A 24,050-nucleotide genomic window follows, 5' to 3' on the forward strand; every position below is an offset into this window, starting at 1 on the left:
TGAAATCTGCCACGGATTCACCATGCCCCTCTCTGAATACTTTGGGGTGTCTACTTTCCAAAGTGGGGTTATTTGTGGGGTGTTTACTGTCCTGGCAATTTGGGGGGTGCTGAATTGTAAGCACCCCTGTAAAGCCTAAAGGTGCTTATAGGACATCTATGAACTCACCATACACCTAACAGAACACCTTGGGGGTGTCTTCTTTCTAAGATAGGGTCACTTGTGGGGTTCCTATACTGCCCTGGCATTTTAGGGGCCCTAAACCGTGAGGAGTAGTCTAGAAACCAAATGCCTCAAAATGACCTGTAAAATGATAAAGGTACTCATAGGACGTTGGGCCCCTTAGCGCACCTAGGCTGCAAAAAAGTGTCACACATGTGGTATCGCCGTACTCAGGAGAAGTAGTATAATGTGTTTTGGGGTATATTTTTTACACATACCCATGCTGGGTGGGAGAAATTTTTGGGTTGACATCGCGGGTGGGCGGAGCCTAATGCCCGCGGATGCACGCGCATCACTTCGCGCGATCCCCGCCTAATTAGTCCCCCAGGTGCAGCTGTCAATCGGCATTGCGCGGTCCTTGGGATGCCACTTTGCCGCCGCCAATTGGTAGTTGGCGGTCGGCAAGTGGTTAAAGGACCGTTGTCACGGAAATCTTAAAATTTAATATACCGTATTTTTGGGACTATAAGAGGTTCCTGAACATAAGACGCATGATGGTTCAGAGGACAAACACCAAGGAAAAAATATATACAAAACCTGGCACTATTGGTGAAGGAGCATCTTGTAAATTATGCCCTCTTGTACCTCTTGTGTCTCCGTGTCCTCCTCTGTCCCCATGTGTCCGCCTCTGTCCTCTGTGTGTGTCCTGCTCTATGCTCCTTTGTGCCCCCCTTGTGTCCTCCTCTATGCCCTTTTTTGCGCCCCCCTTTTGTCCTCCTCTATGCCCCTTTGTGTCCTCCCTTTGTCCACCTGTGTCCTCCTCTGCATGGGCAGAGTACAGGGATTCCCCAACATTGCGGGAGGTTGGTATTGGCAGGCGTTTACAAGTCAGGAACTCCCTGAATTTGGACTATAAGATGCAGGGACTTTTTTCCCCCCACTTTTTCCCCCTACGTTTCTTCCAGAGTAAAATTAGCAATAAATTACTTTTCTCCAATGTTGCTATCACTTACAGTAAGTAGTAGACATATGACAGAACTGACAGGTTTTGGACTAGCCCATCGCCCTTTGGGGGATTCTCTGTATTTTCTTTATTTTCAAAAGGATTTGGTGAATGGCAGTTGCTCAGTCCAACTGCCAAAAAAAGTGTGCAGCGAGCACAGAAGCTGGCCAGCATCTTTTTATAAATCTTTTCAGGGAGTGTCTTTATAAAGAATAAAGGCCATGCTGAGAATCCCCTATGGAGAGATGGACTAGCCCAAAACCTGTCGTTTCTGTCAGATTTATTCTACCTACTGTAAGTGACAGCAACATAGGAGAAAATTAATTTATGGCTAATTTTACTTTGGCAGAAACATGCTACTTATTTGTATGTGTTTACATGTATTTTAAATTTTAACATTTTCACCACAGTGGTCCTTTTTTGTCATTAGAAATAATAAGTATTTCCAGATCTCGCAGGGCTTGTTTATACACTGGCATTAAACAGCAGCAGGAATGTAAAGGCACAGTGACCCACTTCCAAAACAGAAGATCCATAGGTGGAGCTGTTACCTGGCCATGAATCCAGCTGGATTTCAGTAACAAAAACTAAGGCCTTTATCAGTCCCCTCCCACAATATAGTAAACACTATAAAAGTTCCTTTAAGTCCACATTTGTGTAGAAAATATTACAGGTTGTACCCGGGTTACATACATCCCAAGGTACACACAACCTGCTGACAAGAACGGCACACCCATTGTGATGATGTCACTCCTGTACTGTAGGAGAAGACCGAGTGCAGAGAGAGCTTGTCAGAGAGGTGTGCAACAATTTTGACAGTGAGCAAACTTAGAGGGGGGACCCTCTTGGCACAAGGGAGACAATGGCAGCACAGGGGGGGAGGGGGTCAGATGTGGCTGTAGGGGTCACAGAGGGGGACAGTGGTGGTACACAGGGAGGCATAATGGGGGTCCTACAAGTCATGCTTGTTACCCGGGGACTACAAGTTAATTACCTCCATCTATACCATACATGTCAAACTCCGGCCCGCAGGCCAATTCTGGCCCTCAGCCATTACATTTGGCCCTCAAGTGGTTTCCCCACTTTGCACTATGTTTGGCCCACTCTAGACCACCAGGTAAGCTATATTGGAGATGAAGCACTAGAACACCAGGGAAGCCATATGAGGGAGGTAGGAGGAAAAGCATTAAATACCAGGAAACTGTATAAGCAAGGGCTGGGGCCTCTAGACATCAGGTAACTGTATAGGTTTTGGAGAGGGGGTCATTAGACGCCAGGGAACTTTATAAGAGAGGAAGGTGGTCAGTAGACATTGAGGTTGGCCCGCTAGTACGTCCCAGTGTACAATTTCGGCCCTTTTTGTATTGGAGCTTGACACCCCTGATCTATACTGAAGTGGTTGCAGCAACCAGGTTACCTGCTGCCCTTTCCTGTCCATCTCTTCTTGCTTACAGGTGTTCTGCAGGAAGTTGTCATTTAGTGTGGCTGCACAGGAGCTGCCCTGGCTGCCATTAAGCATAGTTCAGAAATTAGGTAACTGCACGCTGAGCTGGTTCGGTAATTTTAATATCAATACTGTACATAACAAAAATGTTTTTGTATCCGTATAATACCATTTATTTTTAACAAAAGTTTCCTAACCTTTAATTATTGGGTACCACCCCCTTCTTTTTATTTTTTTTTTCTTCACAGCTTATTTTCATGTTCTATGGTATCTAATACCACACAGTATTGACTATTGGTCAAGTACGTCGACAGGAATAGGGTAGACAGGCAACAGATTATTGGCAATCAAAGAGGAAAAAATGAATATAAAAATATGACCTTACATGGGTAAGTCAACTTATTTCTTTATTGAGGACATTTTATGTTTCATGTGCTTTAATTTGTGCAATGCAAGCACTGTAATTTTTCTGTATAACTGTAAAAGCAACAGTTTAGGAAAGCAATGCTGCACTGGTATAGAGGTTAACACTGAGAAATAATTTGTGGGTTTGAGGAGGAATAAAGTCAGTTTCTCCAAAATGAGTAACCAAAGGTGTCTGAGCCACAAGCCGCAGCTCCGTGCAGGACACCCACCTGTACAGCTACCACATAGGCCAGTGCTTTCCACCAAGTCATAAATAACTCAGTGCGTTACAGTGGACAGCGGGGCAGGAAGTAAAAAACAAAGTGAAAAAGAAAAAGTTGCATGTGCATGAAAAAGTGTGTGTGTGTGTGTGTGTGTGTGTGTGTGTGTGTGTGTGTGTGTGTGTGTGTGTGTGTGTGTGTGTGTGTGTGTGTGTGTGTGTGTGTGTGTGTGTGTGTGTGTGTGTGTGTGTGTGTGTGTGTGTGTGTGTGTGTGTGTGTGTGTGTGTGTGTGTGTGTGTGTGTGTGTGTGTGTGTGTGTGTGTGTGTGTGTCTTTTGAGCCACCAGAAAGCAAGAAAATACTCAAAATAATTTTGATAGTACTTTTTCACTGACTTTCTGGTACTTTTTTAGTTGAAAAGTGCTGAAAAGTTATTTTAAATTGAAGATGAAAAATTATCTCCTAGGAGAAAACTAAGAAAAAGTGAATTGCATAAGGCCCCATGCCTCCTGCAAAATACATGAAGGGGTTCCTCGAGATCCAAAAATGATGTGCAAGGTTCCTCCAGGGTAAAAAGGTTGAGAAAGGCTGTACTAGACTGTTCAACTACAGGTGTTTCTTAAAGTTTGGGAACAGGTAATAGTCTGAAGGGGTCAGGTCAGGTGAGTAAGGGGGGGGGGGGGGATAATGGACCAAGCTCTTGATCATGGGGGTAGCAATCACCCCTGCGACCCTTGCCATCGCAGGGGAGCCTGGAGGATTTGGGGACCCCTCCTCCTTCCTCTTCCCAACCCCAAGTGCAGCCAATTAGCAAAAAGGTCCCTGCCACCTCATCCCACCATGCAGAGAAGCAAGTAGCGGAAGCGTCTGTCATTTTTCCCACTTTGTGGCATAACACTCTCTGTTGTCATTCGCTGGTTGCCAATCACGTTATTCTCATGGGGTTTGGGGAGCAAAGGGGCCCATGCAATCATTTTTGCAGAGGGCCCTATTGTTTAGTTATGCTCTTGATAATCCACTTCAGCACCACAGGGTTTTTTGCTTAAAAGCAAAGCAAAGAGCAATTTTCACATTTCAGCGCTCCTCCCATTCATTCACCAATAACTTTATTGCTACTCATCAAATGTAAATGATCTATATCTTGTTTTTTTTTGCCACAAATTATGCTTTGTGAGGGTGATATTTGCTTTTAGTAATTATGTTATTATCTGGGCATTTTAAAGGGAAAAATTAGAAAAAAAAAGAAAAAATACACTATTTCTCCATTTCCATCCACTATAGTTTTCAAATAAACAATGTTACCATAGGTAAAACACACACATTCTATTTGCTAATTTGTCCTGGTTATCTCAACATTTAAATAATGTTCCTAGTACAATGTATGGCGATAATATATTAGTTTCTGGTTTGTGTTTTTTGTTTTCTCATTGTACTCTAGCCCTTGCCCTTATCTTCAGGATTAACAGTAATACACTCTCATGGCATACATATTTTGAAAGCTAAGTCCCTAGGGTAACTATGTATTCTCTTTTCAATGCTGTCACTTTTTTTTTTTTCATTTAGGGGTATAGAGTACATGAAAATAACAGTTTTATTGCTTTTCATTCAGTTTTCCGGTAAAAAAAAAATCACATGACTTAGCCCTCAGTTCTCAAACAACACAAAATCTATTCTCTCACTTGTCACGGTTAAAATGATACCCTATATACATAATCAGATAGCTTATTGGGCATACAGCACACTGTTTACCACAAGTACGCCTATCTACTCCCCTGAGCTTCAGATGAAGTTTTGTGGGGAGTAGATAAGCGTAGCAAGGGATTCAAAGTGGTTATTTTGAAAAGTGGTTGATTTAGGTGCAATCTTAGTAGCAGCAATATTTTTGCCTCTGAGGGTATGTTTCCACTTGTGCGGCGCGATTTGCTCGCGGAAAACGCGTCAACGAATCCGCATACGGTTGCGGATTCGTTGACATTTTCATGCGGATTTTCACGCGGAATCGTTCGCGATTTTAACAACGCGATTTTAACCATTTCAATGCCAGCAAGCATTGACATGGGTTTTTTAACGAAATTGCGCGCGGAAACGCCGGGAAAACCGCAAGACTCAAGTGCTTGCGGTTTTCCTATTTAGTTACATGACCGACGATTCGTGTGCGGGTGTGCGGCGTGCGAATTCTGACGGCTCTGCTGTGCAGATTTTTTCTGCAGAGCGAGCCGCACAAAATTCCTGACAAGTGGAAACGGCACCATCCACTAGTATTGTTTGAGCGAATCTGCATGCAGGAAATGCATGCAGATTCGCTCTAGTGGAAACGAGCCCTGAAGCCCTTTTTATGCATTGCAATGTCTGAGCGCGTTTCCTTGCAGGTAACAATAGTTAACAGAGGAAGAACAATGATTTCAAGCATCACCGTACTGTTAAATGGGAACCTGAAACAAGAAGTACATGGAGGCTGCCATATTTATTTCCTTTTGAGCAACACTAGTTGCCTGGCTGCCCTGCTGATCCTCTGCCTCTAATACAAGAAAAGAAATGTCAGAAACACCTGATCTGCATATGCTTGTTTAGGGTCTAGGGCTAAAATTATTAGAGGCAGAGGATCATCAGGACAGCCAGGCAACTGGTATTGCTTATGAGGAAATAAATATGGCAGCCTCCATATGCCTATCGCCTCAGGTTTACTTTAAAGCATCCAGTTTGCCATTCTAATGCCTGGTACACACTATGGGAGTTTCTGGCACATTTACTGCCAGATCGATTATTTTCAACATGTCCGATCTGATTTACGGTCATTTTCCAATTGATTTCCGTTCACTTTTATCGGAAATCGATCGGAAATCAGATCAGACATGTTGGAAATAATCGATCTGACAGTAAATGTGCCAGAAACTCTCATAGTGTGTACCAGGCATTATGCTGAGAACACACGTTACTTTTTTTCATTAGATAGATTCGGTCGATTGATAAATTCCATCATGTCCGATATTCCTCTCGATCGTTTTACCGCTCGATTTCTCATAGAAGCGAATGGAATAAAGATAAAAAAAAGGAGTGGAAAATAAGAGAATCGAGCAGAGAATCGAACGGGAAAAACGTATTGTGTGTGTAACTCAATCAGCAGGACAGAATGATCTCCAGTCTGGTGCTTGTCAACACTCTTATCAGGTGTTAATGAGAGTGACAACTGGCTGAAACTAAAGGTCCGTACACACACCGGACTGGAGGCAACGACGCGTCCGTCGTCACCTTCCGCTGGGTGGGCGGATCGCTCAGAAGCAGCCGTTTCAGTCCGCCGACAGTGCGTACACACGCCGGACTGTCGTTGGAACGCCCACCCAGCGGGAGGTGACGACGGACCCGTCGTTGCCTCCAGTCCGGCGTGTGTACGGACCTTTAATGCAGACAAAACTGAAGTCCTTCTGATCGGAGGGCAGTGCATGACAACAAAACAACTTCACTTGCAGTCTTCACCACTGGGATTAGGAGGTACGGATCTACGCAGCTCTGATCATGTGCGTAGCCTGGGAGTTATAATTGAGGGGGATTTAAACTTCAGAACTCACATCTCTGCTGTGGTGAGATCATCTTATTTTCACCTGAAGAACATCGCAAAAATCAAGCACCTCATCCCCCCAGAAGATCTACCAACCTTAAGTCATGCCTTCATCACATCCCAACTGGACTACTGCAATGCTCTCTACACTGGCCTTCCAAAAATGGACTTGTACCACCTAGTTCTGATACACAATAGTGCTGCCAGATTGTAGGGCTGCACAATTTTAGGGAAAAATCAAAATTGCGATTTTTCTCTCGGAAATTGCAATTTCGATTTTTTTCCCGATTTTTTTTTCAAAACATGCTGTTTGCACTTTAGGGCAGGGGGGGGGGGGGGGGGGGCGGCTACCGCTGCCATCATTCCATCGCTATCCAGTGGTTGGTAAAGCTGTATGTGCCCAGCCGCTCGCTCGAGTGGATCCGCCCCCGCTCATTAACACTTATACATATTCACTGCTTCTGGCCAATCCGCGCACAGCGGGGCCAGACACAAGGTACACTACAGACAGCGGACCGAAAAACCAAAGATACTGACGATCAGCAGATCGTCTTGCCACGAACCGCGGTTTCGGTTTTAAAACGAAAAACCGTGCAGCCCTACCAGATTGTTAACCAACCAACCCTGTCACGGCCACATAACGCCAGCCCTGCACTCCCTTCACTGGCTACCAATAAAATGGAAGGTCCTATTCAAGATCGGCCTACTGACATTTAAATCACTAAATAATCTGGGCCCTGGATAGATGAAAGATATGTTACAGCTGCGTAGCAACCCCAGCATTCTCAGATCCACAGGTTCCAATAATCTAGTCATACGCAGAGTCCACCTGAAAACTTTTGGCCCCAGAGCCTTCTGTCATGCTGCTCCTACGTTCTGGAACTCCTTACCTCAGCAGATCAGGACAGCTCCTTCCCTAGACGTGTTTAAATACAGACTGAAAACCTACCTGTTCAGTTTGGCATTTGCAGAAATATAACTTTTGTTGTGTGAATACTTCATCCTACTACCAACTACTGAATCTGAGAGAGCCCAAGCGCTTTGAGTCCTACGGGAGAAAAGCGCTATAGAAATGTTAGTGTATTGTAGTGTATCTCAGCATGTCTTTTTGTGGCAGGGCTGAAATGCAGTAGAAAGGGTGATGTGTCTATTCAGCAAAGGAAGGGAGGAGGGAACAGAATCAAGACACCGGCAGAGCGTGTCTCCTGGTCGGCACTGAATTCATTTGCCGATTACCCGGAGATAAGCAACCCTGTACTGCTCTCTGCAGTGAAAGAAAACATTTTTTAGATGCATAAAATGTTCTTTTATTTAGAGAGAATAATCCCACTTTAAGCTAAAATCTCAGAATGACAGCAAGCAACTGGCATCCTTTATAAGGGTATAAAGATGGAATCCCAGCCAGGGTACTATCTGCATGGAGTTTGTTTCTTCTCCCCGTCTGTGTGGGTTTCCTCTGAGCACACTGGCTTCCTCCCACATGCCCAAACATAACTTAAAGGGAACCTAAACTGAGAAGGATATGGATTTTTCCTATTAAAATAATACCAGTTGTCTGACTCTCCTGCTAATCCTGTGTTTGTAATACTTTTAGCCAAAGCCCCTCAAGAAGCATACAGATCAGGTGCTCTGACTGAAGTCAGACTGGATTAGCTGTATGCCTGTTTCAGGTGTGGGATCCAGATACTACTGTAGCACATTGATCAGCAGGAGAGTCAGGCAACTGGTATTTTTTAAAAGGAAACATCCATATCCCTCTCAGTTTAGGTTCCCTTTAATTGGCTTCCTGCTAAATTGGCCCTAGGCTAAGATAGACACGGGACTATGGTAGGGATTAGATTGTGAGCTCCGCTGATGAACAGTTAGGCTGGTTTTACAGTGGGACGTTAAAGTCCCACGTTACAGCAGCCAGTAACGCAGCCTAACTCACAGCACTGTAAAATTAATGTGCTGTTCACAGTGCACACGTTGGGTTACATAGTAACGCAGCACGTTTAAACAAAGTGCTGCATGCTGTACGTTATACTGGGCTAAGCCACGTTAGACTGTTTGCACATGCTCAGTAATGTTGGAGGAGGAGGTCTCACCTCCTCCTCCTCCGTGCCAGCCACATGGCTAATTAATATTCACTGCACTGTGGAGACTCGTGGTGGGACTGTAGTGTTGTCCGGATCATGAACGAATCGTTCATTTGATCCGGATCTTTTTTGTGAGTCGAATCATCCGAATCATTACAATGAAAGATTCGGTTCACAGTGGATGTCTGTCTGGAAGAAACAGGAACATACAGAATGTTCAGTGCAGGGAAAGTCCTGTCCTGCTAGTCATTTCAGCCAGTCTGCTTCCCTAGTAAAATGATTTAAATGATTCGGTTCAAAGATCCGGATCTTTTCAATGATCTGATTCAATTGATCCGAATCCTTAAAAAAAAACCGGACTTCCCATCACTATCCTGGAGCGGCTACTTTGAGAGCTGCATAACGCAGCTCAATCGGATGTCCAACTTCAACACCACCATGCGCTGCGTTAGGGGCACGTTATGCGACCATAACATCCCCTAAAACGCAACGTCTTGGTGGGAAAGTAGCCTTAGTGACACGACTATATTTACTCTGTAAAATGCAGTGTGGAAAATGTCGGCGTTATATAAATACACATTAATAATTATATTATTATTATTAATGGCAGCCTCTGTATTCCTCTCCTTCCTGTTCCATGTAAATATATCTGATGTTAGATAAAAAGTAGAATAATTCTGAATCCTGTTATTATGTCTGAACTGTGGAAAAGGGCAGTGCAAAGTTCTGACAGCTGTTCATTGGCGGTGTCGGCTCTAGAGGTTTGGCGAGTTTAAGAAGACATAATTGCAGCTGTGGCGGCATAATTGCAGCTTGCTTTACTTCCTGTCAAGATGGAAGCAGTTCAACAGATTTGTTCCTGGTTTACAATCAGGGAGTAATGAAGTTAATAAGTGACTCAGAACAAACATTTGTAAGGGATGGACATGCACAGAGGAAGTCCCTGCTCTTGTACACTTCAGACAAAGGTCACACTTGTCTTTCAGTTTTCTACACTTTTTACAGGAAAACAATTGCATCTATCCTCCTTCTCCTAAAAATGACTTGTTTAGATATCCCACAGTTTTATTTTATATTTAAATCAAGTTTTTACAGTTTCATTGTCTCTGCTTAATGACACCTTAATTGGAGTATGCTAGAGCTTAAATATCTATGTATTATTGATCTTTTGTATCTCTTTCCTGCTCCAGGAAACCATTTAATGACAGGAAAGCATTTTATGGCTATAATTACTTATCAGTGAGGGCTATGCTATAGTCTGACCCAGTCTGACCTGGTCCTGACCCGGATAGAAACTGTCACACAGGACAGTTGGAACTGTGCCTCATGCTCTCTGTCACCTTCTTTTAACCAAAAAGATGGCTGCCCTTATGAAATCAAACATTTGCCTGTTCTTTTAACCACCCTGGCGTTCTATTAAGATCGCCAGGGCGGCTGCATGAGGGTTTTTTTTAAATAAAAAAAAAAACTATTTCATGCAGCCAACTGAAAGTTGGCTGCATGAAAGCCCACTACATGGCGCTCCGGAGGCGTTCTTCTGATTGCCTCCGGCGGCCAAAAATAACACGGAAGGCCGCAATGAGCAGCCTTCCGTGTTTTGCTTACTTCGTCGCCATGGCGACGAGCGGAGTGACGTCATGGACGTCAGCCGACGTCCTGACGTCAGCCGCCTCCGATCCAGCCCTTAGCGCTGGCCGGAACTATTTGTTCCGGCTGCGCAGGGCTCAGGCGGCTGGGCGGACCCTCTTTCGCCGCTGCTCGCGGCGGATCGCCGCAGAGCGGCGGCGATCGGGCAGCACACGCGGCTGGCAAAGTGCCGGCTGCGTGTGCTGCTCTTTATTTGATCAAAATCGGCCCAGCAGGGCCTGAGCGGCACCCTCTGGCGGTAATGGACGAGCTGAGCTCGTCCATACCGCTAAGGTGGTTAAAACAGGGTGGGTAAGAGATTATTTTACCTATCTATTTTATTTAACATAACTAATGTATCTTAATGACAGTATGTTTGTTTAGGCTGAAGCTCCTCTTTAAGATCTCTTATATAGCCATATAATGAATATGCATCGTCCTTTTATGGTCTGTCCTTTTAAAGGGACACTACATTTGTACAGGGCTGGATTTTCTATAAGGCACTGTAGGCACATCCCTACAGGTGACTTATGTTGGAGAGGTTGCCCCTCCTCCTCATATCACTGACCTCAGGAGTGTAGTCTAATCCCTGCCTCATATCACTGACCTCAGGAGTTTACAGTCTAATCCCTGCTTCACATCACTGACCTCACGCACTTACACCATAATCCTTGTCTCAGGTCACTAAGGATATGAGACAGTGATTAGAGTGTAGATTCTAAAGACAGTTAGTAACATAAGGCAGAGATTAGAGTTCAGAATTTTTTTACTTGAGGGTGTGGCCTGTTCAGGTGTGGCCTGTTCTGTGTACAGAATATTGGAAACATCTCTGACGTCTGCAAGATGTTAAAGGAAATTTAATCTGGTATTATAGTCATTTACATGTTTTAATAATCTTTCTCTTACATAGTTACATAGTTATTTTGGTTGAAAAAAGACATACGTCCATCGAGTTCAACCAGTACAAAGTACAACTCCAGCCTGCTCCCTCACATATCCCTGTTGATCCAGAGGCTAGTTTAGTTTACCTAAACTAAACTAGCCTCCACCCTTTGTAGACATAGCTTCAAGACACGTTATTTCCTTTTCACGATAAAAATAGTCTGAGAGGCTACACCCTGCCTACTTCTTGGATGTGGTAATAAAGGTCAAACCCAGTCGTTCAGACAACGAATCGTGTTCCAGAGGCTGAGCTAAGTCAGGAAATATACCTCTATATAAAGTTAGGTTATTGCCAGCAGAGACAGTCAAGTCCCTGAACCCTCAAGCTAGACATGGGGCCTGATTCACAAAGCGGTGCAAAGTGTTTGCACGCGAGTGAAAACCCCTTTATCACGCCTAAACTCAGTTTAGGCATGATAAGAAGAAACTCGCGCAGCACCCGGCACTTCGCGCGAAGCTCCCATTAAGCCCTATGGGACTTTGCGCGCGCGGTAGCTTCGCGCGAGTTAGAGCACAAAGCGGTGATAACTTTGCTAGTGCAAAGGTTATCACGCCTAAAGTCTTTTAGGCGTGATAACTGAGTTATCACCGCTTTGTGAATCGAGCCCATTGTGTGAGCAGCCCTACTGCACGGGTCATGAGGTCTAGAACCAATAGAGGGACAGTTGTATCATGCCTCCTCATATGAGCAATAAATTGTCTTAACTTGATTCTAAGTGTGGTCTTGGGGAATTTCCTTCACACAATATAATATATATACAAATGAATCACCCAAAACACTCCAATATGCACTACTAATCTAAATGGTGCAAGTCTTATACCCAATGTTTTATACAGTACAATACTAAAACAACAAACATAACAGTAAACTGTGTAAAAGTACTCTGCAAGTCACATTAAATGGCATATATAAATGGTAATGGTAAAAATAATAACATAATTACCCACTTAAAGGAGGGAAGGGAACTTGGTTATACTTCAGTTCTGGTTGATGCACCTGATTTAGCGAATAGCTCCTATGCTATGAATATATATGTATGCGCACGCACGCACGCACACACACTATGCTTCTTATGGGAAGAGTATACAGAGTATAGGTAATGAGCATTTCTTTTTATGTATCCAAAAATGTTACGTGCTTTAACTGCTGCTTGGAATTGTATACAGTTGTTTTATCAAACAATATTTCAGTACAGTATTTCTACACTTCTCCATGTATGATGTTCCCAGCTGCATCCTATTTATTTATTTGGTCATTAGGTTACATGCATCAAAATTAAACTTAATCTGCCATTTAGCTGTCCACATAGCCCTGCTGTAATCTTTTAACCTTCTGTCTCATAGCCAGTTCACTATCAAGACTGTACATGCTTTCCCTAGTTCCTGCATCTTCAGCTTCTTAACAGGCTAATGTAAGGAAAGTCCAAATACACTACGTCTATTGATTTCTCAATATCTAGATTTGCACTCGCTACGTCACAAGAGCTGAACTGGTCAGACAAGATATTTATTTCGGATTTGTTGAATACGCTAATTAGATTCATTTCTACTGCGTAATTTTGTATAGCAGTTTAGGCACAAAAAAAAAAAAAAAAGTTTCAAAGAATTAAGAAAAAATCCTTGACGGTTTTGGCATTACCTGTAAAGTGATTAATGGATCTTCTACATAACAAAGGCAGACCGTTTTTGCCTTCAGGTTTAGAAGAAGTTTTAAGAACCAACAAAAAAGGTCATATACTGTAAAATGGTGGTGCACATGTTAGGCAGTGGGAGGGCACCTATGTGTGTACATAGCTCAGGCACCAAAACACAGATAAAGCCTGGGGAGAACTACTCACCAGCTGCTGTAGTATTGCAGCTAGTTTCTCCACTTGTGTGCAGTCTTTTCATCTGTGACCTGACCTAATTATCTGCCCTGTTCCTGTCTGATGCTGACCTTTACCTGTCTGAAACCAAGATTTATTGCCAACCTCTGCTTACCATGAGCACCGACTCTACAGGAACTACTACTATTCTACGTACTTGTCCATAAAATCCTTAATGTTTTATGTACTTGCCCAAAGACTCTTTACCGATTTACGTGCTTGCCCATTGAACTACCTATCCACTGTCTGGAGCCGGGACTCGAACCTAGGTCAAAGGCTGAAATCCTACATCAAAGGCAACACCCTTAAAGTGTACCCGAGGTGACATGTGACATGATGAGATAAACGTGTGTGTACAGTGCAAAACATATTAATGGCTGTTTTACTTGCTTTATTTTGCTGCCTTAATGAGTTAATTTTTAGGCATGGAATTGACAGCTTGTGTCTTGTCGGTACCTCGTCAGGAATATAGTAATCATCACTGATAAGCAAAGTACAGCCATAAAAGTTTTCTTGGCAGAATACAACTTCTGAGAGCAGGGGGAGATGGAAACGTCAATAGTTCATGTATTTTCACTCTGGGACACTTAATAGGCTGCCAGTGAGCAGAGACAACAAAACATTCAATCTACTTTGTAAATGTTTAAATATGTTTAAATATGAAATAAAACCATGAAATATCTTTAAAAAAAAAGTCCTTTTTAGGAGTAGGAGGATTAATACAATTGTTTATCTCATTCGTTTATTTTCACTCCGGGTTCACTTTAACCACTACCCTTTCCAGCTGACCCAGCTGTGTAACATGTGTCAGTTCAGTATAAATAGCAGATAAAACACCTAACATTTCTTCCTTAGTATAGGCTGAACACAGGGGATTGTCTCCATTCATACTGCAATTGAAATATAACTGCTCAGACTGCATTATTAGGATTAGCATGTCATCCATTCAATGGTGTGATTGCTCAGTATTCCTGTCACGCACTAGGTGTGAGTGACAGCATGTGAGAGGAAGACTAAAGATCACTGATGAGTGATGATAGCGCACTCTACTAAATCTTCCTTTGGAATGTTCCCCACATGCCTCCTTTATGCTGCTTTGCTTTTAAAGGCATGGATTGCTAAACAATGAGCATGGTATCATCTGAAGGAATACTAGGCAGGTACTCACGACTGGGCATTGCGTTGTGCCCCACCAGTGAGGTGCAGGAAGTGCCTCTGGTCAGGCTTAAAGAGGAGGCTGCATGGGTAAATATGTGCCTTACTGAAGCACATAGCTAGAGGTTTATAGTACAGTATATGCTAGAATACAGACCAATCATTTTGGTATTTTTCCCTTGAGATACCTGAAAAATTGTTTGGTTCGAGTATAAACCTGGGGTAGGAACGGCTACTTTTAACATCTGCCATACAGTATGCCCTGTAATCTAGTGCCCCTTACAGCATTATCCGATGCATACTGGCCCACCTCCCTTCCCTCCCCAATACAGTGTTCCCTGGAGTTTAGTGGTCTCCCCCTCCCTCCCCATATAGCATTACCTGGTGTCTAGAGGCCCGCCCCCCCCCTCACACAGCATACCAGGTGTCTAGTGGTTCTACCCTCCCTCTCCACAACATACCTGGTGTCCTGGGGTCAGCAGCCCCTCCCCCATACACATACCAGGCGTCTACTAGTTCCCACTCCCTCCTCGACACAGAATACCTGGTGTCTAGTGGTCCTTTCCCAGCATCCCCTGCATTGCTCCAAGTATAAACTGAGAATTGTTTTTTGGGGGGCATTTTAAGAGCAAAAGATCTTGGTTTATACTAGAGTATATATAGTACGGCAGGCACATGCAATGGTCTTTGCTTATATGGAGCAGCACAGTGGTGTAGTGGATTGCACTCCTGCCTTGCAGCGCTGGGTCCCGGGTTCAAATCCCAGCCAGCATGGAGTTTGTATGTTCTCCCTGTATCTGCATGCGTTTTCCACAACCCAAAAACATATAGATAAGTTAATTGGCTTCCCCTCAAAAATTGGCTCTAGAGTATGAGTGATGTACATATGACTAGGGTAGGGATTAGACTGTGAGCCCCTCTTAGGTACAGTTAAGTGACAATACTATATACTTTAATTTTAAAGGATACCTGGCCCAAGGCAAAGCTACCTAAGGTAAGCACAGAGGCAGATGAACTGCAGCAGAGATTTTTGGACCGTGGTTATCCCAAAAAGGTGATTAAGAAGGCATTCTACACAGCTCGTCACAGAAATCGGACTGAACTTATCAACAGCAGACCTCGTCTCTCGACCAATCTGATATGCCTGTCAGGTTTTTGGTGCCTGTGCAATTTAATGAATTTGTGCTAATTACCATTCTGCATGGATACTTTGATGGATGGCTTTGGACTCTTCTGTGGACATCTTTTGGATTCCTTACAGCCTATGAGCGGCGTGTGCTGTCCGCTTTGCGTCGGTTTGCATTGCAATTAATGTTACTATTATGAAGAAAACTGTGCCTCATCATTTCTCTTGTGGATGGACGTATGGACTACTATTTACCATTTTATTGATTGGATATATGGATTCAGCTGTCGTTTGTAATCTATGTAATATATAAATGTGGGTTGTATACTTTAACCTTGATTTTTTTCAATCTTTAGCAAAATGGATGGCTATATACTGCATAATATATCATAGAGGCTTGTCCTCTCTGCCCCACCGTATACTTATGCTTTTATGCGCTCCAGCGTGGTCTTCTGTTCCCGGCAGACTCGCTTTCCTTGTATTGGACGGGTTACGCCAGCGGTATCACGTGATGCGCGACTCGCACTCACGTGACCGCTCCCCTTACACTATATAATATGGCGGTTTCCGCCTATCCTACGCCGGATCCCCCTCTCTTGACAAAGCGGTGTGACTGCCGCGACACCGGTAGAGCAGTCTGCCGGGGGTGTCCCTCCTTGCCGGTCACCTCGTTCATCCTCCTTCCTGGGTCATGTAAGCGCTCTCCTCCTGCACTTTGCTCTGCACTGCAGTTCCAGCATCATAATATGCAGCCGTCCACCTATACTTACTGTTTGCAGGTTTCACTGTTTATGTGTTTTTTCAGCCATTTTGATAGTATATTTAATTGGTCTATATGTTCACAAATGCGTACTTTTGCATGATTTGCTCAGCTATTTTTGCACTGCCTATCTATATTATATATGCAGTTTTCACTAAGTTTACATTGAGTACTACAGAACCCGGGATCTTTCACTGCGGTAGCTCTTATGTTGTGCACCCCAGATGATGCTTTGTCTTTCATTCATGTGTCACCTATTTGAGGTGTCATTACCTAATTATATACCCATTTACAGTGAAGAGGTTGACCGACTGTTTTTTTTAAATGTTTTTATGCATATACAGTGTTTAATGTTTCTCTAATAAAATGTTGTCTACTTTTGTATATTTTCGCACGTGGTGCTGTTTTTTGGTCATAGCTCTTCCTTGGTTCATATTTAAGCACAGAGGTATGTTCATGCTGGATCCAAGACAAGACAAGACAAGACAAATAACATTTATATTGCGCTTTTCTCCTTGCGGACTCAAAGCGCCAGAGCAGAGCAGCAGCCACTAGGGCGCGCTCTATTGGCAGTAGCAGTGTAAGGGAGACTTGCCAAAGGTCTCCTACTGAATTAGTGCTGGCTTACTGAACAGGCAGAGCCGAGATTCGAACCCAGGTCTCCTGTGTCAGAGGCAGAGCCCTTAACCATTACACCTTCAGCCAACTGCTGATCCATATACCCCTGTGCCGTCTGTTCTTCTCCTGGTTCCCACCAGTCTCTGTAATTGCTCCTTGAAAACTTTGACTTTTGTCTGAAGTCACATTTTCAGACAGGAAGAGACAGGCTTGCAGCGTTGATCCCTCCTATCACCCTCCCATTTCTTCCCCTTCCCCGCCTACCGCCCTGCTTATCTTCAGTAGCTTTGCCTCAGCTCAGTTGTGCTTTAAAGGGAACTGTTAAAAAAAATGAGTTTTACTTACCTGGGGCATCTACCAGCCCCCTGCAGCCATCCTGTGCCCTCGCAGTCACTCATGGCACCTCCGGTCCCCCACTGCCAGCTAGTTTCGTTTTTGCAGACTGGGAGTCGGCCAGCTGCCATGCGTACATTTTTACGCATCCCTCCTGGTGCAGGAAGCTATTGCAGACATCAACAAGTACATTTTTACGTGTACGCATTACCGGTGTAATGCGTAAAATTTTATGCCCCAGGTAAGTAAAACACTTTTTTTTACAGTTAAGGTTCCCTTTAACATGTTTGAATGCACAGACATATAAATGTTAATAAACAATAACATTTTACCTGGGAATTTCTGAGTCCTGGATCTGGATAACAGAGGGACTGATCTGCTTCTGACCTGGAATAGGAGGCACATCAGCACCGTAGGTAACTGCAAATGTTTTATAATTCACATCCCCTGGATTGGGTCGTGGTCTGCTTTCCCAGGATGGTCTCACATATTCATAGAGCCCCTGCGGAGGACAAGTCATGTGTTAGATACCCTCTGTGTGACATGGTGCAGCACAGATTGCAATGTCTTACCGCAGCTTCTCAGCTCCTCTCATTTATACTACATTGGATATTGGTCCAGGGCAGTGATGTCAAACCTTTTAGAGATTGAGTGCCCAAACTGCAACCCAATACTCATTTATTTATCACAAAGTGCAATTAATGCTTAATACTTACCATATGTTTAAGTTTTGAAGAGAAAAAAAAAAAAAACTTGTACACTCAAGGACACACTACATTTAAAATGCAGCAACTACCCCACATTTGGAATGCAGCAGTCAACCCACATTTAAAATTCAGCAATCACCCCACACATGCATAGCAGCAATAACCCCCACAAATAAAATGCAGCAGCTACCCCACAAATCATAGCAGTTCATTACCTCCACATTTGAATTGCATCATTAACCTCACATATGAAATGTAGCAATTACCCTACAAATGAAATGCAGTAATTAGCCTTCTGCTGGTGAGAACAGCTGTGTGCTGAGCATAAAAAAGGCTACTAATGAGCAAAGCATGCATCTGTGATCTTCAAGCAAACCTGTAACTATGGACAACTATCAATGAAAAAAAGTCTACATTTTGTTGAAATTATGACATAACATAAATCAGAGTTACATAAGCCATTTTCCTATAACAATCCCTTATCAGTGTTCCCCAACCCTGTCCTCAAGGCCCACTAACAGTGCATGTTTTGTGGAAATCCACACAGGTAGCTCTGCTGAAACACTAATTACCTCAGCTGTGAATGTGACAGTCTATGGAGGGGGACAAAGGGCACTGTCTGAAACAAATACCTGTTTATGGTAAAGATCTAGAAAGCTGTGATCAGATGATGCATTAAAGGACAACTGAAGTGAGAAGTGTATAGTGGCTGCCATATTTATCTGCTTTTAAGCAACACCAGTTGCCTGGCTGCCGTGCTGATCATCTGCCTCTAATACTTTTAGCTATAGATCCTGAACAAGCATATGCGGATCAAAAGTGTCTGACATGTCAGATCCGACAAGATTAGCTGCATGCTTGTTTCTGGTGTTATTCAGACACTACTACAGCAAATAGACCAGCAGGGCTGCCAGGCAACTGGTATTGTTAAAAAGGAAATAAATCAGCCAGCCTCCATATTCGTCTTACTTCAGTTGCCCTTTAAAGTGAAGGTGAGCTGGTGCTACAGGCCATGGAAGATGTTCTCCCACGAGGAGGTTATATAATGGGATATTCAGAACCTTCAGCAGCTTTGATACATTTCATAAGAACAGCCACTTCTTCCTGTGGCAATGCCTTCCTTTGCCGTTCCTTGCAACTTGCCATCAGTCTTTAAAATTACAGCACTACTTCCCTAGCGTTGGAAGACCTATGGTGAGGTAAAATTGTGATGGCTGAAGATTTTTCATATTGTCTCCCTGTAATAGTTTGAGCTTCCTTCAGGAACATTACATATCACATAAACATACTAGTAGAAACCAATTCCCCCAGACTGTCTTTAAACTGCGGTGGGGACATTAGTCTATGACTGTGGTAAGGATTAGATTGTGAGCTCCTCTGGCGGACAGTCAGTGACATGCATTGATTACTGTACTCTGCAAAGCACTGTGTCACAAAAGGGTTAAGAGAATGAAAATGGTAATCGTATAATACACTTTTCTAGAAACATAAGACACATAAAGGGTTAAAATCAGGAAACTGCGACATGCTACCGAAAATATAACTAAACAGCAACTTTTGATGGAGAAACAAACTAAAAAGCTGTCCCTTTTCAGTGTGAGTCAGTCTTGGTAAACTTTCCCAGTGTCTTTCTCTAGTGAGCTTATGTCGGCATCTGCTGGATAGTTATATTATTACAGTAAGTCACCAAACAACTACTATTAAACATTTTGCAGTGTAAACATTTTAAGCAGTGCTTTACAGAACAAAGTGAAGTCTTCAGACAAACTGGCCTCAGGGGCTCACAATCTAAACACTTTAGCGCCAAGTTGGGCCAACTAATTAGTCTATCATTATGTTCTCTTTTCTAGGATGTGAGAGGAAAAAACATGCACCTCCAACTTCTTGGTTACTGAAGCAAACTGCTTCAGGTTTTTACTGCTGTCTTCATCACTATTAGAGATTCCTGTCATAACCCATCACCAGGAATATTTTGGATATTCAGTATGATCTATCTTGGTAGATTTGTTGTTCACATAAAACTTAAAAGGACAACTGAAGTAAGAAGAATTTTGGAGGCTGCCATATGCATTTCCTTTTAAACAATACTGTTGCCTGACACCATGCTGGTCTATTTGGCTGCAGTAGTAATAGCACCAGAAACAAACAGCTAATCTTGTCATATCTGACAAGAATGTCAGAAACCTCTGATCTGTTGCATGCTTGTTCTTGGTATGTGGCTAAAAGTATTAGAGGCAGAGGATCAGCAGGATAGCCAGGCAACCAGTATTTCTTAAAAGGAAATAAATATGGCAGCGACCATATCGCTCTCGCTTCAATTGTCCTTTAAAAATAATTTATGTATAAATTATGTAGTCAGTGTTTTCCCATTGTAAAATCTTTCCTCTCCCCGATTTACATTATGGCATTTATTATTATTATTATTATTGATTTATACAGCGCCAACATATTCCGTGGCGCTGTACATGGGGACATTTTTCCTGCTGGGAGGTGATGTCAGTGGAAGAAGATGCTGCTTGCTTTTTTGGCAGTTGGACCCAGCTGTAAACAGCTGTTATTTCCCACAATGCAATGAGGTTCACAGACAGGAAACTGTCAGGACATCCCACTGTGGGAGGGGTTTCACCACAATATCAGCCATACAGACCCCCCTGATGATCCGTTTGTGAAAAGGAAAATATTTCTCATGGGAAAGGGGGTATCAGCTACTGATTGGGATGAAGTTCAATTCTTGGTTATGGTTTCTCTTTAAGGTGCAAGAATTTATACTTACCCGGGGCTTCCACAAGCATATGTATTGTACAGCCGCCGGTGAGCTGGGCGCAGGGTGAACAGAATGACAGCTCACCCTGCTGCTGCTCAAATTCCCAGTGGCGTTAAATACTATATATATAATCCAGGGTCCGGTGGTCGCCGGAACAACCGAATTACCTTTACGCGCCCGTGCACTATAGCACTGCTGCTATAGCGACGCCCAGCTTCGGCGCTGAGCGTTGAAACCACCTGCTTCGTTCCTTAAGCCCCAAGTACACCGCGGGCTCCCTCACCATCCTCTCGGGCCAGGCAGCACACGCAATCCTATCGCACGTTAGGTGGAAATGTTCTGCGCCAGTGCAGGGAGCGCGAATTAGATGGGAGCATCTGGGCATGGGCAGTAGAGCATGACTGCGGATGGCTGGATAATGTTCCGGGCTGGCCAGCGATGGAATGGAGTGGCCCGAGAGGTCGTGAGGGATCCCATGGCATACTTAAGGAAGCCCCAGGTAAGAATACATTTTTGTTACCTTGAATGTCTGAGGTTTCCTTTAATGACTGCAAATGCCTGCAGTTTTAAGGCAAATGTGTATTTAGCATAGCCTTGTCATACATATGAATGACACTAGAAAGTGCAAGATATTGCTGTATAACGCCTCACAACAGGGTGGACGATATGACTTTATATTTCTAGATGGGACAGCAACCTCATACCAGCGCCACAATGCATTGCAGGAATCTGACAGCCACAGTCATGACTCATAAAGGCAAATGCATTGTGGGACTTGTAGTTCTGTAACAGCTGGAGGGCCGAGTTTGCCCATGCCTGTTCTAGTGTTAGTGAAGGGGTCCTTCATGAGCTCAGAGACTAGAATCACAGTAACATACAAGTTTGCAGTGTTCTAGGTTTACATGTGGGGACAATCAGCACGAGAGCTGCATCACCTGACTCATGTAAAACGTTCATACGAATCTGATGGGTATCAAGAAAGGTGTCTTAAGGCTTCTCAGAGGCTAATTTTACATTATTGTGCCAGAATAAGAATGTATATTTACACTGAATGCCTCTTACCTCTTTACCTCCATCCCGTCCAAATCCACTTTCCTTATATCCACCAAAGCCAGCAGCCGCATCAAACATGTTGTGTCCATTTACCCACACTGTGCCGGCCTTGATGCTGAAGATGAGAAAATATGATCAGTCAGAGAAGTACACATCGCTTGCATTGGTTGGTAGAGGTTTTAGGCCCGGCTGACACGGACGCTTGCTGAGCGGCAAACGACTTCCCGCAGCTCTCATCATTTAAGCACTGCACATTCAAATGAATGGACAGCGCCGGTACCGTTGTTAACCGACACATAGTATTAAGGTTTAGTATTTAGTTTACGGAAAAGCCATGTTTTAATCCCCATTTTCCCCGACGGTTGAGGTATAAAGTTTTGTAATTTAGTAATTTGTGATTTAGTAGCTCTAGACTCCCTTATCCATTTTAGTTGACACTTTAAATAACCACTTAAGGACCGCAGGAGTTTTCTATGATCTGTGCTGGGTGGGCTCTTCAGCCCCCAGCACAGATCGTGTGGCAGGCAGGGCGATCAGACTTCCCCCTTTTTTCCCCACTAGGGGGGTGTCCTGCTGGGGGGGGGGGGGGTCTGATCGCGGCCGGCTATCTGTGCGTAGCGGGGGGGGCTCCTCAAAGCCCCCCTCCGCAGCGCTATTCCCCTCCCTCTCCTTCCCTCCCTTCCCTTCTCTCTATGGGCGGTACAGGACGGCGATCCATCCTGTACCGCCTCTGATAGGCTTCAGCCTATCAGACGGCGGCGATCCCCAGCCAATCAGAGGCCAGGGATCGCCGATCTCCTTTATGCTGTAAACACCGGGGATTTCTTCCCTGGGTGTTTACATTTCGCCTGCGAGCCACAATCAGAGGCTCGCAGGCTGTTTACGGAGACTCCCTCCGTGAACTGACAGGAAACGGCCGCTCGAATGGAAACACCACTGCGACCAGCCGCCACCTATTGGCGTTGGCTGGTCGTTAAGTGGTTAAAGGGAACCCGAGCTGAGAACGATATGAAGGCTGACCTGTTTATTTCCTTTTAAATAATGCACATTGACTGGCTATCCTGCTGAACCTCAGCCTGTAATACTTTCACCCATAGACCCTAAACCAGCATGCAGATCAGGTGTCTAGGGCAAATCTGACCAGATTAGCTGCATGCTTGTTTCAGGTGTAATATCCAAACACAACTGCAGCCAAAGAGACCAGCAGCACTGTCAGGCAACTGGTATTGGTTAAAAGGAAATAAATATGGCAGCTTCCATAGGTCTCACACCTCAGGTTAATTTTAAAGCAAACTTGTGGTGAAGCGCTGTCAATTAAACTATTAGTAAGACTGTATACTACATGCATCATGGACTCACTACATTCTAAGCATTCAGACTTTTTGGAAACGGACCCTAACAGACACAAGCAGTCAAAATTCACTGGCATCATCATGTATTACAACTACAGCTACAAATGCTCTATATTTTTACCTTGGCTTGTAAAATAAAGGCAAAGAATGTGAATATTTTACCTTAACGCCACTTCCAGAGCCAAAGACAGATTTTCAGTCCAGACGCTACCAGCCAGCCCATATGGGGTATTGTTCCCTAGAGCGATGGCTTCTTTAGCTGTTCGGAATGTCATTGCAGTCAGCACAGGTCCAAAAATCTGGAATATTAAAACAGGCAGCCAGCCTAGTTTTGCCGCTTCTTAGCAACAGCCGCAACTTAAGTGTCGCAAGATATTAACATATGGCTACTGTGATAGTTCACTAGCACGGCCGCTACTACATTAATTAACGTTAATAACAATTTCTTCTATTTTTTAGCTTCTCACTATGCAAAGCATTGATTTATTTTTCGCCCCTACTACTACTACTGGTATCTTTCGGTAAAGCTCCTCTTTAAATGTAATTTCACCTGGTTTCTGGAGCGGAGCCCAACGACATTGAGAGACACCTGTACAAACTCTAGATTTTGTCAGAGGTAATTACAAATTATCATTTTAGACCAGGAAAATCTAAAGTATGCAAGTAGCTTTAGAGCAGGGGTCAGGAACCTTTTTGGATGAGCCATAAACGCCCCATATTTTAAAATGTAATTCCATGAGAGCCATACAATATGTTTCAAACTGGCACAGTGCGCATGTGCAGCAGAGGGATCACGACCCTGCTGCCATGGTGAGGTGTATACAGTTGATCCTCTGGGCAGTGGAAGTGTCAGACAAGTCTTCAGCTCCTCTTGGGTTTCA

At 43.8% G+C, this 24,050-nt stretch overlaps 1 protein-coding gene across 1 annotated transcript in view; it reads right to left on the reverse strand.

Annotated features, from left to right (window-relative positions):
• ALDH16A1 (aldehyde dehydrogenase 16 family member A1) overlaps positions 1–24,050 on the reverse strand; it is a 161,628-nt gene that overhangs the window by 89,218 nt on the left and 48,360 nt on the right. Inside the window, exons 10-12 of the mRNA XM_068241163.1 lie at positions 23,332–23,468; positions 21,827–21,932; positions 17,626–17,795 (exon numbers count right to left, since the gene is read on the reverse strand). Of these exons, the coding sequence (XP_068097264.1) occupies positions 17,626–17,795; positions 21,827–21,932; positions 23,332–23,468 (413 nt within the window). The remainder of the gene's footprint in view (positions 1–17,625; positions 17,796–21,826; positions 21,933–23,331; positions 23,469–24,050) is intronic.

This window comes from Hyperolius riggenbachi, chromosome 6 (genome assembly GCF_040937935.1).
Source record: "Hyperolius riggenbachi isolate aHypRig1 chromosome 6, aHypRig1.pri, whole genome shotgun sequence".
NCBI lineage: Eukaryota > Metazoa > Chordata > Amphibia > Anura > Hyperoliidae > Hyperolius > Hyperolius riggenbachi.